This window comes from Podarcis gaigeae, assembly GCF_964106915.1.
Source record: "Podarcis gaigeae genome assembly, chromosome: 16".
Classification (NCBI taxonomy): Eukaryota; Metazoa; Chordata; class Lepidosauria; order Squamata; family Lacertidae; genus Podarcis; species Podarcis gaigeae.
In genome coordinates this window covers 10,670,612-10,686,536 of record NC_139693.1, presented here as the reverse complement: position 1 = coordinate 10,686,536, position 15,925 = coordinate 10,670,612, and the positions used below count along the sequence as shown (strand labels likewise).

General features: G+C 44.4%; 1 protein-coding gene across 2 annotated transcripts; it reads left to right on the top strand.

Annotated features, from left to right (window-relative positions):
- The first annotated feature begins 638 nt into the window (after positions 1 to 638).
- Positions 639 to 13,018, top strand: RIT1 (Ras like without CAAX 1). Of its 2 annotated transcripts, none has more exons than XM_083716128.1 (5): positions 639 to 715; positions 6,919 to 6,975; positions 7,929 to 8,002; positions 8,529 to 8,720; positions 9,829 to 13,018. In XM_083716128.1, exons 2-5 carry the CDS (start codon positions 6,921 to 6,923, stop codon positions 10,060 to 10,062), a joined length of 555 nt encoding a protein of 184 aa, XP_083572254.1. In that variant the 5' UTR covers positions 639 to 715; positions 6,919 to 6,920; the 3' UTR covers positions 10,063 to 13,018. The 2 variants fall into 2 exon arrangements, with proteins under 2 accessions (XP_083572254.1, XP_083572253.1); XM_083716127.1 differs by lacking the exon at positions 639 to 715 and adding an exon at positions 4,378 to 4,686.
- The last annotated feature ends 2,907 nt before the right edge of the window (positions 13,019 to 15,925 follow it).

The window sequence follows — 15,925 nt, the reverse complement described above, 5'->3', positions numbered from 1 at the left end:
GGCGCATAAAGCCTTCAGTGGCTACTGACCAGGCTCCTCAGCTGTTGGAGGCAGTATGTCTCCTAATACCAGGTGATGGGAATCGCAGGTAGGGACAGCCCTGCTTGGGGGCTTTGCATTTAGGCATCTTGATGGCCACTTGAGAGCACAGGATGTTGGTCTAGATCAGGGGTCAGCAACCTTTTTCAGCCGTGGGCTGGTCCACTGTCCCTCAGACCATGTGGTGGACTGGACTATATTTTTTTGGGGGGGGGGAATGAACGAATTCCTATACGCCACAAATAACCCAGAGGTGCATTTTAAATAAAAGGACACATTCTACTCATGTAAAAACACACTGATTCCCAGACTGTCCGTGGGATGGATTTAGAAGGCAATTGAGCCGCAGGTTGCCTATCCCTGGTCTAGATGTGCCATTGGCCTGATCCACCTGGGCTCTTACGTGCATTGTTTTGTAACGCTTTTCAGCTCTGGCCCTCATAAGAGACTGTTACTGACCTGCTGGCAATTGGGCTAAGGCTTTTTATGCAAACCTTTCAAAATATTGAAGAGAGGTAATTTGACAGTTAGTGTCAAAATGCAGAAGTCCTTGCTACGAAGACCTTCAATCACAGGTGGGGATCTAGCTGTCCCAACTGCCCATCAGCTTGACCCACTGCCTGGGTTGTCTGAGGCTGATGGGAGTTGGAGTCCAGGGACATCTAGAGGACTGCAGGTTTCTCCACCCCCACCCCCTTTTCTGGAATATCTCTTAAGCCTTTACCTGCCCCTGCGTGGTTTTCAAGTTACAAACCCTGAATATGGTTTAGGGTCCTTGTGTCACCTATTAAGCAGGCATTGAAAGGGTGAAGTTGGGAGTGTGGAGGTGAAAGACATTTAAATTCAGCAAAACCTGTTAAAATGATCTTGAAAAGGCACCGCTATAGTGCAAAAAGACGCGGGTGGCGCTGTGGGTTAAACCACAGAGCCTAGGACTTGCTGATCAGAAGGTCGGCGGTTCGAATTCCCATGATGGGGTGAGCTCCCGTTACTCGGTCCCTGCTCCTGCCAACCTAGCAGTTCAAAAGCACGTCAAAGTGCAAGTAGATAAATAGGTACCACTCCAGCGGGAAGGTAAACGGCGGTTATGTGCACTGCTCTGGTTCACCAAAAGCGGCTTAATCATGCTGGCCACATGACCCGGAAGCTGTACGCCGGCTCCCTCGGCCAATAAAGCGAGATGAGCGCCGCAACCCCAGAGTCGGCTACGACTGGACCTAATGGTCAGGGGTCCCTTTACCTTTACCTTATAGTGCAAGAAGGATAACCTTTCTCCTTGAGTAAAGGACCCCATGAAACACATCATCTTCGGGGGCGGGGGAAGGGTTTGTTCCACCACCCTGTACAATTTCCCATCAGTGATAATTGTGTATTGCTTTAAACCTTGCCTTTATGAACACTTCCTTTTCATTTAAATAGTAGTTGATTGCACTGGGGACATAAAACACAGTTATAGTCTCACTGCTTTTTCCTAGGCCAGGCAGGGGGAACATGACACCAAATGGAAGTACTGTCAAATGGCTTCAATCTAGTTTCTCTGTCTAGAACTTTGTCGTTGGTTTTTTTTGCCGCTGCGACAACAGCATCCTGTCCGTAAATCCAAGTAAATATGAGAGGTTTGCAGGCATAGGACACGCAGAGCAACCTTATAAATGTCTACCCGGAAGCAAGCCCTAAAGGCTAGCTTGTCTTTTGTTCCTCAGGGAGGTTTTGCATATCTTGCGGACAACCGAAGAATGCAAACCCGCAGAGACAAAAATCCTCCCCTTTGTAATGCTATGTCTTGAGCGGCCAGCTGACTTTCAGCAGCAGCTGCGCCTGCGCAGAAGGAACGCCGAGTACTAAGTTCGCAGAGCTCTCCCGGCCAGAGCTCTATCCAGCGCATAGAGTCACGCACAGCCGAAACTTCCGGGATCCAATCGACATAGCTCACTGATCGTGATTCATTATCTATGGATGTGGAATGACCTCTTGTCTAATTAGGATGTTTTCCATTGTCTTCTGCTGTGCTCACCGCTTTGGGAATTTTTTTTGTAGTAAGCAATCCTGTGCATGGTTGCCTCAAGTTCAGTTGAGCTCAATAGACGGACTTCCCTCTGAATTGACACATTCAGGATTTCACTGTGTACATAAACATATCCTCTCCATTTAGTATTGCGTTTATATCACATTTTTCCTCCAAGGAAATGCAACTGGTTCCCCCACCCACCTACCTGTTGTCCTCACAACAACCCTGTGAGTTAGGTGAGGCTGAACAGAGAACTTTGTAGCTGAGTGGGGATTTGAACCCTGGTCTCTTCTGGGCCCTAGCCCAGGGCTGGATTTAGGTTTAATGAGGCCCTAAGCTACTGAAGGTAATGGGGCCCTTTATATGTCCAGCTGTGCTTTGTCAACAACAAATTGTCACGGTTTTTTGTGTTGAATCTATACGGTAATTTATGGACCTAATAGGTACCTAAAGTAATTTGCACATAACAAAATATGTATTTTAATAAAGTAATTGTTGAACTGAAATACAATTACGAAGTATATTAACAGTGAAATACAATTAAGAAGTATATTAATAGTGAAATAATTATTAAGCTCTAACTTAAAATGATTTTTTATTCATAACAAACTTAATAATGCAAACACATTGGCATTTGGCAATAACAAAAGTTCCCTTTGAAACATAATTTACAAAGACTCATAATCTAGTCTCTAGAAACTTGCTATAACATGAAATAACAAAACACTGTTGCTGTATGTAGATTTTATTTTATTTGTTTTTTATCTTATATTTTGGAAATGTACATCCAGGTGTTTTTTTCCTTTAAATTTTTTGGGGGCCCCCAAGAGAGTGGGGCCCTAAGCTATAGCTTGTTTAGCTTACACGTAAACCTGGCACTGCCCTAGCCTAATGCTCTCCAACAAGTACGGTATTTTTTGCTCTATAAGACTCACTTTTTCCCTCCTAAATAGTAGGGGAAAATGCATGTGCATCTTATGGAGTGAATGCAGGCTGCGTAGCTATCCCAGAAGCCAGAACAGCAAGAGGGATTGCTGCTTTCACTGCGCAGCGATCCCTCTTGCTGTTCTGGCTTCTGAGATTCAGAATATTTTTTTTCTTGTTTTCCTCCTCCAAAAACTAGGTGCGTCTTGTGGTCTGGTGCGTCTTATAGAGCGGAAAATACGGTACGTCATCCTTTCTAGGGTCGTGCTGTGAATCTGTCCCTCTTCAAGCAGGAATGGGGAAAAGGTGCCCTTGAATACTGGGTCTCCCCCCCCCCCCAGATGTTGAACTACAACTCCCATCACCATGAGCCAGAAGAGCCAGTGGCCAGGAATGTTGGGAGTTGTAGTTTAACAACATCTCGGGTGCCAAGGTTGAGAAAGGCTGTTCTAGCCAATTCACTTTTAAAAAATAACAATCATACAAAACACATCCCCTGGGTTTCTTTGGGGTATATAAATTGAACTGGAGAAATGATCAAACAAATGTGATCTCCCTCAACCTTTGTGCTCGCCTAATGTAATGTTGGGGGCATAGGTGGTGCTATGGGTTAAACCACAGAGCCTAGGACTTGCCGATCAGAAGGTCGGCGGTTTGAATCCCTGTGACAAGGTGAGTTCCTGTTGCTCGGTCCCTGCTCCTGCCAACCTAGCAGTTCGAAAGCATGTCAAAGTGCAAGTAGATAAATAGGTACCGCTCTGGCATGAAGGTAAACGGCATTTTCATGTGCTGCTCTAGTTCACCAGAAGCGGCTTAGTCATGCTGGCAACATGACCCGGAAGCTGAACGCCGGCTCCCTCGGCCAGTAAAGCGAGATGAGCGCAGCAACCCCAGAGTCGGCCATGACTGGACCTAATGGTCAGGGGTCCCTGTGCCTTAATGTAATGTTGAACTACAGCTCCCACAATCCTGGACTGTTGGCCGTACCTGCTGGGGCTGATGGGAGCTGGAGTCCCAACGATATTTCCAAAAATAGAGGGAGGGGGATAAAATAGATGTTGTTGGACTCCATCAGCCAACGGTCACGAATGAGGGGAACTGGAGTCCAACAACATCTGGAGGGCCCCAGGTTGGGGTAAGGCTGGACCCACAGGTTCAGGAAGTCTGAAATAAAGAAAAGGAGGCTGTTTACAAAAAAACAGCAAAAACCTACAGCTTCCCTAGCTATGGGCACGGGTTTTGCTTATGGATTTATTAGCAAAAAAGAATGCAATTGCGAGCCGGAAATAATCGAGGCTTCGATGACGTTCCATCCTCTTTGGGCACCCTCCCCCCAACTCCCGGAGGAAGGGAGGCGACGGCAGGGGCGCTGCCCCCCCCTTGCGACGCGTAGGGGGCGTGGCCACGAACGGCCCCTCCCATTCCCTCTGAGGCGGCGGTTGGAATTCAGCCGAGCCGGCGCCATTTTGTTCCGAGGTGGGCGGGAAGGTGAGGAAGCGGCGGTGGCGAGGGCGGGGGATGCCTCCCCTGCCGCCGCTCTTGTCCACCGGAGAGGGCGTCTGAGGGGAGCCGTCCTCGGGCGGCTATCCGTACCATGGACCCGACTGGGCCGCGGGGACCGCCTGGCGGGGTCGGGGGGGCGCCGCCGCCTCCTCCGTTGCAGCCCCGGGAGTACAAGCTGGTGATGTTGGGCGCCGGGGGCGTCGGCAAAAGCGGTACGTTGAGGGGAGGCTTGAAAAGACTCACGTATGTACGCCATTGAGGGACGGGGTGGGGCGCGGCAATGATACGAAGGGTGTGGGTTGTTTTTTTAGGGGGGTGGGGGTGGAAATAGGAGGAAGGGGCACCTTCGGAACTCCCTGCCTCATGATATGGGGACGAAACATACCCTTCGCTGCTTGCTTAGGCCCCGGGCCCAATACTCTCTCGCTCACTAAGGTCTTTGGTAACTGGCTAGCCTCTTCCTTTCTTATTTGTTTATTTACTTGCTCAGGCATGTATTGATTTAGTCATGAAGTCTTTTTATATACCGCTGCATCCTATCGGTTTAAATCCTATCGGTTTAAAAACGGCAGTATCAAAAGTATAAAACCAAATCGTAAAATCATTTAAAAGTTAGAAGCAAGAATATAAACTGAAAACGGACACCAGCATGCCATTGTGGAAGGATGTGCTCTGCATAGGCCTGGTGGCACAGAAAAGTTTAGAAGTTGGCACAGAATTCGCCCGCTGATGGTGATGCTTGCTCCTTTGTTGGTGGTGCGGGTAGGGCTCACCCTTATTGTTGTTGTAATCAACTTGTTAAGCTGTTCTTAAATACTGTGTTTTAATGTTGTAACGCGCCCTGGGATTACAACATCAAGGGTGGGAAATGAAAATAAAATAAAGAAAGAACCCTTCTAAAACACTTCTCGAGGCGATTTACATAAAAAACAGTTAAAACAACAACAAGTACATTTAAAACAAGACTAAAACCCTAACAGGTTTATTATGTTACTGGATTATACAGTGTTGTATTTTTTTCTGGTTTTGTTCTTAACTGGTTAAATTGCTTTGAAATGTGTCAAATAATTAACAATAAAAGCATTATCTGGTAGGAAGGTTGCTGAAATGTTTTTATTAGCTTTTAAGATGTTATTTATAACGTGATTACCAAAATGAATGTAGGGGCAGCTGTGTTAGGTTCCTTACAGTCAAAGCAACAAGGAGTGTGAAGCAGGGAACTGAACCAGCGTAGTTTCATCAGTGCAGTTCTTCTGTATGTATGTCTATTCAGAAGTAAGTTCATTGAGTTCAGTGGAACTTTCCATTGAATTCACTTACTCAGTTCTCTTAGGTTGCAAACCCATATTCAGGAAACTGAATATTCAGGAAACTATATTCAGGAAACTGAATATAGGTGTGCAGTCTAAGAGACTGACCTATGAATTGGGAAGTCCCCCGTCTGAATCTTTCTTCTGCTGGATCAAGCTCCAGTGGCCCATTTAGTCCAGCACCTTATTCTCACAGTGCCCAGTCAGATGGCACTAGGAAGCCCATAATCAGGAAGTATAGAAGCCTCTCTCTCTCTCTGTTGGTGATTCCCAGCAACTGGGATTCAGAGGATTTTTGCCTCTCAAGTGGCAGCAGGAAGAACATAACCATCCTGGCTAGAAACTATTGACAGCTTTGGCCTTTATGAATTTATCTTATCCCCTTTCAAAGCAATTTTTGATGTTGTAGCTTACCCTGAGGCCTCCATGCCTCCACACGGATGTGGAGTTTCCCCCACTTCAATCCTGTAAAGGGCAACTTTCCTCTTGTCTATTATGACTGGAGTGATTCTCATGTGGGACTCCCTGCCACAAGATGAGGGGACAAATACTTTCATGCTCTTTAGCATGTAATATGAAAGTAGTTGTAATGATTCAATTGGTTTTTATCTACTACTTCTGTTTTATGTTATTACTGCTATTATCTGTAAATCTGTTTAAGGACGCTACGCTCTGTTTGAAAGCAACCTTGAAGTGTTTTCTATAAGCAGGAAAATATTTTCCCCAAACCAACATGAAGGTGCATTACGCAGTCAGCATATTGGTGCATCTTGCGCAATACTGTTTGCTCCTAACTGGGAGTGCCTCTCCAAGGCCCCTGATGGGACGATTTTTATAATGTATTTTTCTTACAGCATTTGCATACTCCTAAGTCTTATAGAGCTTTAAAGGACAAGGCCAGCCTTTTGAATTGTGCCTGGAAATGGATTGGGAGCTGTTGTAATGTTTCTCCCCTTAAAAAACCATGGCGAGTTATAATTAAAATGGCAGGTCTGGTCACATCTGTGGCCTGTCCGTTTTGAAAGAAACTCAAGGCTTTGTGCACAGAGTTATCCCAGTAGCACATGCTACATCTTGTGATGATAGCCATTTCTGCCTTTCGTTCATTTTAATATGTTTGTGCCTTCCTTTCAGCCATGACCATGCAGTTCATTAGTCATCGTTTCCCAGAAGACCATGACCCCACCATCGGTGAGTGTGTTCTTCTGCTTCCTCTTCCAACCAGTGGTGTGCTGACGGAAAAAGAAAAAAAAAATCTGGGGCCAGTAGGAACCCCCAACCTGCAAAATGGGGAAGCCTTGCTAGTGTTGAGATTAAAAGTGTCTTTTAATTTCTGAACCTTTTCCACCAGACAGTATTAATGATAGTCACCTGTCAGTGATACTAGCTTTGATTGCTGGAAATGTTAACTTTTCCTTTTTCTTTTATTTGATTGTTTGATTGATTGATTTATATGCTACCCTATACCTGCAGGTCTCAGGGTGGTTTCCATTTCCCCCTCCCTTCAAAAAATAATGGTGCTGGGTGCATGAAACTTCCATTGGTCATTGGCAACAGCACTCTGGTACCTGAGATTATTCTTTTAAGTGGAGAAGTTGAGAGTTGAACTTGGGTCCTTCTGCTTTACAAAGGCCAGGGCTCTGAAACATGTGAGAGGCTTCCATGATTACAGGAGGCTCTCTGTGTCAGCGGTTTACTCTCCCAACGTGGAGGAGCTCTGGGCATTCCTATTCTGAAGGCAGCAAGGGCAGCCCACTAGCGGGTAAATGGGCTCTGGGCCCAAATGGTACACTGCAAAGTCGTGGGTATGTAATTGAAAGATGAATTTCATCGTAACTATTAATATACTGTATTAAATATTTTTTCAAGAGGTACTTGTGAGCCACAGGTGGAAGTTCCCAGGTATTGTCAATCATTCACATCTGTGTCTGTATCAACTGGCAAAAAAATAATAATCACGTTTGTGAGAGTTATTTTTTTTAAATAAAAAAAGCACAATAACATTTGAGGCAAACCATGAGCGCAACAATCACTTAAGCAGTAACTATGGGTCTCTGTTGTGAACACGTCTGAAGTTGTCCTTTGCTCATGAAGACATCGATAGCTAGACCGTGCTGAATGTTTGTTTGTATTTCTTTCTCTAGAGGATGCTTACAAAATGCGAATAAGGATTGATGATGAACCTGCTAATCTGGACATTTTAGACACAGCAGGCCAGGTATATAATAACCACTGTACATTTTATATTTTGCTTTTGCTCATTCAAAGCAGTTTACATACATTTACCTGACTGTGATCTTTAAAACAATTCTCTATGGTGGGTCAGTATTTTCCCCACATGGGTGGCTGAGAGTGCCATCTGGCATCTTGTTGTAGAAGTATTTTCATATACTGAAGACACACTACTTTACCCTTGCATTGCCAGCAGTGAACATGCATTTTATAGTATCTGTGTTGTAGGCACAGGACAGAAGCTAGTTTGCCCAATCCACTGTAACCATGGGCATTTATTTATAAAATTATTTACAACAGTGCCTGCAATAAAACACCATAACCCAGTACAAAATGGTAACGAGTTGCATAGGCCTGTTTACATAAGGTCTTCAGATGGTGATAGAAAATCATCTATTTCCCTGCATGATGATAGTGCAGCATGCTTACAGACCTTTTGCTGAATGGGCAGTCTTATGGTATTCCATAAAAATCCTGGAGCTGGAATATACTCTTGTTGTTTTACTTCCTAGGCAGAATTTACCGCCATGAGGGACCAATACATGAGGGCAGGCGAAGGGTTCATTATCTGTTACTCAATCACAGACCGCCGAAGTTTCCACGAAGTGCGTGAGTTCAAGCAGCTTATCTACCGTGTTCGGCGTACAGATGAGACTCCCGTGGTTCTTGTGGGGAACAAGTCTGATCTAGCTCGTCTCAGGCAGGTAAAGAATGCTTCAGAATTAATTCTTTGCTCAGTTCCTTTTCTTGTATGTTGGTGATTTGCAAATAAAGGATGATAGGAATTGAACCGAATCTTTGGATTTGCTCATATCGAAAGGGAGGCAAATAGCCTTCCCTAGAAGGCGAGGTTGTTGGTTAAAGAATTTCTAGCCGGTCTTTCAGGGCACTTAGCTCTCACAATTTTGTTTTCGAATAGACATAGTAGTTGCATTCCCACAAGCCCCAGGGATACCCAGGGATATGCTGTCTTGGTCCCTTTCCCCTTGTTCTTGCTGCTGAGTAAGTAGGACGCTGCAAGAGGAAGGGTGCATGTTGAAAAACAAACATTGGGAACAATTGGGACTTCTCTCAAGATTGAAATAGGATTGGGAAAATGCATGCAGATACCAAATGTGTAAGTAAGGAAGCAGAGCAGAAAATGCATATGCCGGGTAAGCATTGAAAGATGCGGAAAACAGTAAAGCCATGCCACACAACAGGTAAGGAAGAAGTGTGCTAAAATAAAAAAGTGTATGTAATAGAATGTGATATGTAGCTTGCTACTTTGTTGAGGCTTACTAGAAAGTGGAGTGCCCAAGAAAATTGCACACAAAGCCTTCCTTCCTTCCTTTATAAACTTATTTATTGGGAAATGGACATTCACATACTTTGAAGGACTTGGCAGAAGTTCAGGTGCTGAGAATGCCACCAAGAACAGACAGTGACCATGGTGAGATTTGTAGAGGGGAGAAAAGAGAACTTTTATAGCTATATATTCCTAATAACGTTTCATTGCGCCAAAATCTAGTGCTTTCTGAGAGCTGCATGATTCCTACTGTAAAAAACCCCCTTAAAATCTAACATGAAAGCATGGCATTTCCTTTCAAATGTTTGAAAGATCAGGAAGAGCCTCGGCATAAAGCAGGAATGTCAGAAATATATAGCAAAAGATGGATGTTGACGATGAGTACAGAGAGTGAAGCATGAAAGGGCAATATTCCAGGAATTTTCAGGCGTGTGAAGGAGTCTGTAAAAAGCTAAAGTGGGCTTGGCTAAAAGAAATGGCCGCCTCTCCTGTTGCTGACCAGCATGTGCTTTTCTTGTTGCAAGGTCTCCAAGGAAGAAGGTTCAGCCTTGGCACGCGAGTTTGGCTGCCCTTTCTTTGAAACTTCAGCTGCCTTTCGCTACTATATCGATGATGTGTTTCACACTCTGGTTCGAGAAATCCGGAGGAAGGAGAAGGAAGCAGTCATGGCGCTGGGGAAGAAATCCAGGCCTCGGACGAGTGTGTGGAAGAGGTTGAAATCTCCCTTCCGGAAGAAGAAGAATAATTCTGTGACATGAATCAAATATGTCTGTTAGCCAAATAACTGTGTGGCTTGCAGGAGAACCAAAGCAGTCCAGCAGCCCTTTGGAGCCTTGTGCTTGTTTCTGCTGACCGTTCCAATCGAGATACTTTTGTGTGTTCAAAACTGGATGGAGTGATTCGGCCCTGCCATCAAGACTGTTGCGCTACATTGCGTGCTTCGAAAGTTTGTTTAATCTGTTTCTTCCTGGAGAAGACTTGGCAAAGAAAAGTAACAATTGATCCAGATGTCCATAAATCAGTTTTGCAAATAAGTGCAAAACGCATAGCCAACTAGTCTGCCCACATGTATTTTGTGCCTCGCAAGGTTGGCTTGTGCCAGTTGGTCTGATATTTTGAACAGTTGCCAACATTATGATACCTTCTGGATTTGGGTGTTGGTGTCTCAACAGCATTTCAGAGGGGTATAGTTCAGAAGCCTTGTTGCATAAGCTATTTTTTTTACCCCTAGGAAGGTAGCAAAATGTACATGAATTTAATGAAGTTGATCTGTTGGGATTCCCGGGCCACTCGTGTAGCAGGTTTGCAACAATTGGTTGCTTCAAGTGTGGGGGAGGAATGCTACAAGATTTGTGCCAAATCTTTATCCTTGTGTATTTTTCCACTAACTTGACTTCTCTCGGGGTGGGGATGAGCAGATCAGTGTCTGTCAGCAAAGTTGTTGAAAACCTCAAAGAACAGGAGACGGCAAGAGCCCTTCAAGTATGCATGTCTGTTGCACAAGTTTCTTCGCACGTGCAATTTTGACTGTTTCTGACACTCCAGATGCATTGGTAGTCTCTTTTTAAAAAACTTTTCCCAGTGCCATATTTTTTTAGATTTTGCAGGAAAGGTTACCGTTTTTTCCCTTCCATGGGGAGTGGAGAGTACTGGATTGTGCAGTATTAACTGCAGATAAACTTGCACCACTTTTCTGGGATTCTCGTCCCAGTCTCTGAAATTCATAGGAAACTGCCGGCGAGAGCTTACTTGTTAGGAAGTTTCCCTGTCTCCTTCTGAGGGGTGGTGGTGATCTGTGACCAGTGAAAAATAGAAAGGCGCTGCAGGAAGGAGTTGAAGTGGGAATAGTGGTTGTTACTGGGAAGTCGGAGAGTGGTGGTGTCAAGTGGCTCTTGCGAGAGGGTATTGTCGATGGACTGTTGGTTGGAAGCTGACCCATGGTGCAGTCTGGTGGGTGGACACAGGAGCTGTCTTCGCTGTGAAAAATCCAAGGTCAGTCCAGTTCAGAAAGGATCTTTGGTAGCAAGGCTGGGAAAGCCCCCCTCTGCTACCTCCACTGATGGTAGCAGTGTGCTTCAGAATACGGTTGCTGGAAAACACAGGAGAGGAGAGTGCCGTCGCTCCCAGGTCCTGCTTGGCCACTGTGAGAACATGATGCTGGACTAGCCGGGCCACTCATCCAGCAGGCTTTTTTATGTCCTTATGCTGGGAACCCGGAGAGCCATTGCTACTCAAGAGTGGACAATTCTGGGCTAGGTAAAGGGGTGGTCTGATTTAGTATAATGCAGCTAACACATGCTTTTATCTCAGGCCTTAGTTCTAATCTAAAGTATCTGGGTCAGTGGATCATACCTCAGTGTTGACATCCTAGTACGAAAGTGTTGTACGCACACAGAGTTGTCTTGGTGCTGATCGTAAAGTGAAAGATTTTGTACTGTGATTTTGGTGCAGGGGGAACACTTTGGAAGGAGCACAGAGAGGGTATATTCAGGACTCGAGCCTGTACTTGAAAATGTAGCAAACCCCATGGGGAAAGCCACACAATTTCTTGCCACTTCCTTACATTGTTTTTTTCATACACCAGAAGAGCCGCGTGCCTTGGAGAGTTTAAACATTGCCTGGTTTTTTACAAATACATGGTTTTTAAAAACCACCAAGCCAATATCATATTGTTCGAGTGTCAAGAATAAGCAAATCCATCTTGAATTAAATTCCCAAGTGCCTTCAGGATGTCATAGAGTAGGTCCTCTTTTAGCTGGTATCAAACCTGAATTTCTATCCCTGGGTTTCAGTTACTATACTACAAATGTGATCCTTTTGCAAAAGATTTTAAAGGGGGGGGGGTCAGGTGATACAGTTATCCAGCTGGATACATCAGCCTTTTCTCAAACCTCCTGCCAAGTTTCTTTGCTTGATCTCCCTGGTCAGAGAACGACAGGAGAAAGAGTTAACATCTTTCTGTTACTTTTTAGGAAATTAATCAAGCAGTAATAAAATAGAGGCACTTCTTGGGTTCTTGAAGTATATTTTGTATTGCTCTTGAATTACCAAGTTGTACCAGTTGTGGTATTTTTAATATATAAATCTTATTTGCATTATGAATTCTACTGAGCAACTGGGGGGGGTGTTTTGGAGGCGGGTGGAGTCACACATTCCATTTAGCAAGGAAGATTTCAAATGTATTTTATTGAGTATAACAATATATGGTGTATTTATATTAGTAAATTAACTTAATGATCAATTCTGGATACTTTCCATAGCTACTAATTTAGAAACAGATCACAACCTATATAATTTAATAAATTTTATTTAGTGTTGAATCAGATTCTTTTGGCACATGGTGGATAAATCACAGATTTTCTTAAAGGAAATTTTGATGTTCTCTTTAATATTCAGTGACTTAAAATGAGGTGGTTATAATTCAAAACCTGCAATTTACTGTAGGAAACAAAATAAAGAACAAATGGAGCTAAGAGACGCCTTTTGGGGAGAGTGAAAAACTTTGTGCCTTAAATTTGTGGTTTTTCAGAATTCATTGTTACATTTTGTGCTAACTTGTGAACGTGCCTGATCCCTATTTTCCTTATCATAGTTACATCTGAATGATAAGCACTTTGGGGGGGGGGGGCACAATTCATGATTTTTTTTGTTCCACATACACTTTTGTACCTACAAGCTGAGAATTGCATTTGACACTATAAAGAATTTGTTTTTAGTCTCTGCCTTGCTTTTTTAAAAAATGAATAACGAAGAGGTCTTTTGTTGGTGCCTGGAAATAAATGGTGCAGACAGGGAAATGTATGCTATAAAGTGTAAGTTGGGCTTGTTAGTAAGGAAATTTATTCAAAATCAACAGCAACAAATTTGAGATTTAAGCTTCGCCAAGGCTGCAATCCTGTACCTACCATGCGGGAGTAATCTTGGTTAAACACAAAGGGACTTACTTTTGAGTAGACTTGTACAGCAGGGTTGGGAAACCTCAGACCCAGAGGCCAAAGACGACCTTCCAGGCGTCTCTGTTTTGCCCTTGGAATGATCAGGTCATGCCCCTCAGCAGCCTTTCATCACACCCTGAGTTTTTCTGCCTGGCTGCAATGTGTCCTTGAACTCTGATCATACAGCTCTTGCTTGTCTGGATGGAAGATAGAGATGGGGGTGTGTAAGCCTTCTGTATAACTTGCTGTACAAGAGGTTACAATTTACATTCGTTGCTGTGGCCCTGCCTATAACTGTAGGGAATTCGGCCCCCAGGCTGAAAAAAGTTCCTCACTTCTGTATATGATTGCATTTTAGGGTTTAAATGGTATAATGCTTGAGAGCCCTCACTTGTTTGCCACCCTTGTATGCACAATACAGACAATTTGTGAGGCGCTGGCGATTAGATAAGCAGGGCCTTTGGTCTTGACGTTAAGCATATTTTTATGTCTCAAAATACATTTCTCTGCTGGTTGATCATGTATTCAGGACACCCAAACTCCTGTGTCTTGAAATCCCTGAAAGGAAGCAAAAGATTGACTTTTATACTAAAACATAGCAGCGCATCCTGATCCTCTTGCTTACGAAATCCTTTTGTGACTCAGACCAGATCTGAAAGAGCACACTATTTTTTAAGGCTGCGTGGTGCTCGGTATCTCCTCATCTAAAAGATTTGTTTTAATCATCTTTGAAACTTCGGCTCCCAGTTTTATTTCTCCCTGTGTGCCTCAATCCAAGAGGCAGAGGATTTTGAAAGAATGGGCTGTAATTTCTACTCAGAGAAAACCCATTGAAATTAATGGACTAAATTATCCATGTATATTGATCTCAATGAGTCTGAATTGGACTAATGTCAGATACAACCCAATTGCTCTGTTTCCTGTTACGGATTACACGTTTTAGGAGCTTGTTAACATTTCCCCTGCTGCAACGTTCTGTAGGCAGCGAACTGGATCTTGGGGAGGGTAGCTCTGAATGTGACACAGGCTTTACATTTTGACCCGTATCAATTTGATTCCGCGGTGATGGGCAAACCCATACGAATAATTTTAAAAAGCCAGCGCATCCATTAAAACTGCATTTATTTTTAATGGGAAGAATCGAATTGAATTGAACACACCAAACGTCAAAGAAATGGCTTTTTCCATGTTAGGCATCTTGCTAGTCTTTTCCTCCTGCTGGGTTTGAAAATAGTTTCCTATTCATTTCACCAACAAGGGGAGGCAGGAGAGAGAAGGGAATCTGTGTTCCTTCCCTTGGGGGAGTTCGATGCCCCTTGTCACAGCAGACAAACGGAACTGAAAATGGATGAGGTAATCCTTTCGCAGTGAGGCTGCGCGGCCGACGTTTGTGTGTGTGTTGTGTGCGTGAGTGTGCGCCCGGGATGCACAGCTGCATGTGACAACGAGCTGAACCGCTAGATGGCCTCCCCTCGAGGTGCATGGCAAAAGGGTTCACTGACTTTTAAAAACAATGCAAATTCTGCTTGGAGAGAGAGAGACAAAAAAAGGATTAGAAATCTTGAGCAGGCAGTGAGCCAAGCACTCTATTGTTTTGACTTCCAATTAGACATGCATATCATTTTTGCGCCATGTTTGAAGCCAGAACGTGTGACCCCATTCTTGACCCTAAATGATGAGCTAGCTTGTGCAACAGAATGCAGTGACAGAATGGCTTGTGCCCAGTGCTTTTTTTTCTGGGGGGACGCAGGGGTATGCATACCCCTATACATTTTATGAATCTTAGGTTTGGCCTCATTGTGGGGCAGTACTTCAATTTAAGTAGGAAAATGAGAGTACCCCTAAACATTTTTGTAGGAAAAAGCACTGCTTGTACCACGTCAAAGTGCAGGTGGATCCCCCCCCCCATTTTTGAATGTTCCCCCTTTTTAAAAGTGCTTCCAAAGATAAAATGTGTGTTGCATGAGAGGGTCTGCCCCAGCCTGCTCTCTTAGAATGAAAGTGTGTGTGTGCTTTTTGGAGGGGCTTGCAGACTTAACTAGTCCGTACCCCTGCTGGACGCAGGAAATCCAGAGCTGCTTGAAGATCACTGGGGGGGGGGGACGGATGCCCATCACCCTTCCAGGTAATACATAGGCTCCATTATTGAGCTGTTCTTCCTGTTAACAGGATTTGCCTAATAGTTTGCTGAAATCTACTTCATGGGTGGTGCTGCGGGTTAAACCACAGAGCCTAGGACTTGTCGATCAGAAGGTTGGCGGTTCGAATCCCCGCGATGGGGTGAGCTCCCGTTGCTCGGTCCCTGCTCCTGCCAACCTAGCAGTTCGAAAGCACATCAAAGTGCAAGTAGATAAATAGGTACCGCTCTGGCGGGAAGGTAACCGGCGTTTCCGTGCGCTGCTCTTGTTCGCCAGAAGCGGCTTGATCATGCTGGCCACATGACCCAGAAGCTGTACACCGGCTCCCTCGGCCAATAAAGCGAGATGAGCACCACAACCCCAGAGTCGGTCACGACTGGACCTAACGGTCAGGGGTCCCTTTACCTTCCTTTACCTCGAGATCATTAGGGCCACATTTGAACCATACATCTAAAGCACTGCAATGCTATTTTAATCCTGGGAGTTGTAGTTTGTTAAGGGCCGATAAAAGGAAGTCCTCTTTTGTGCTTTCCTTAACACGCTTGATG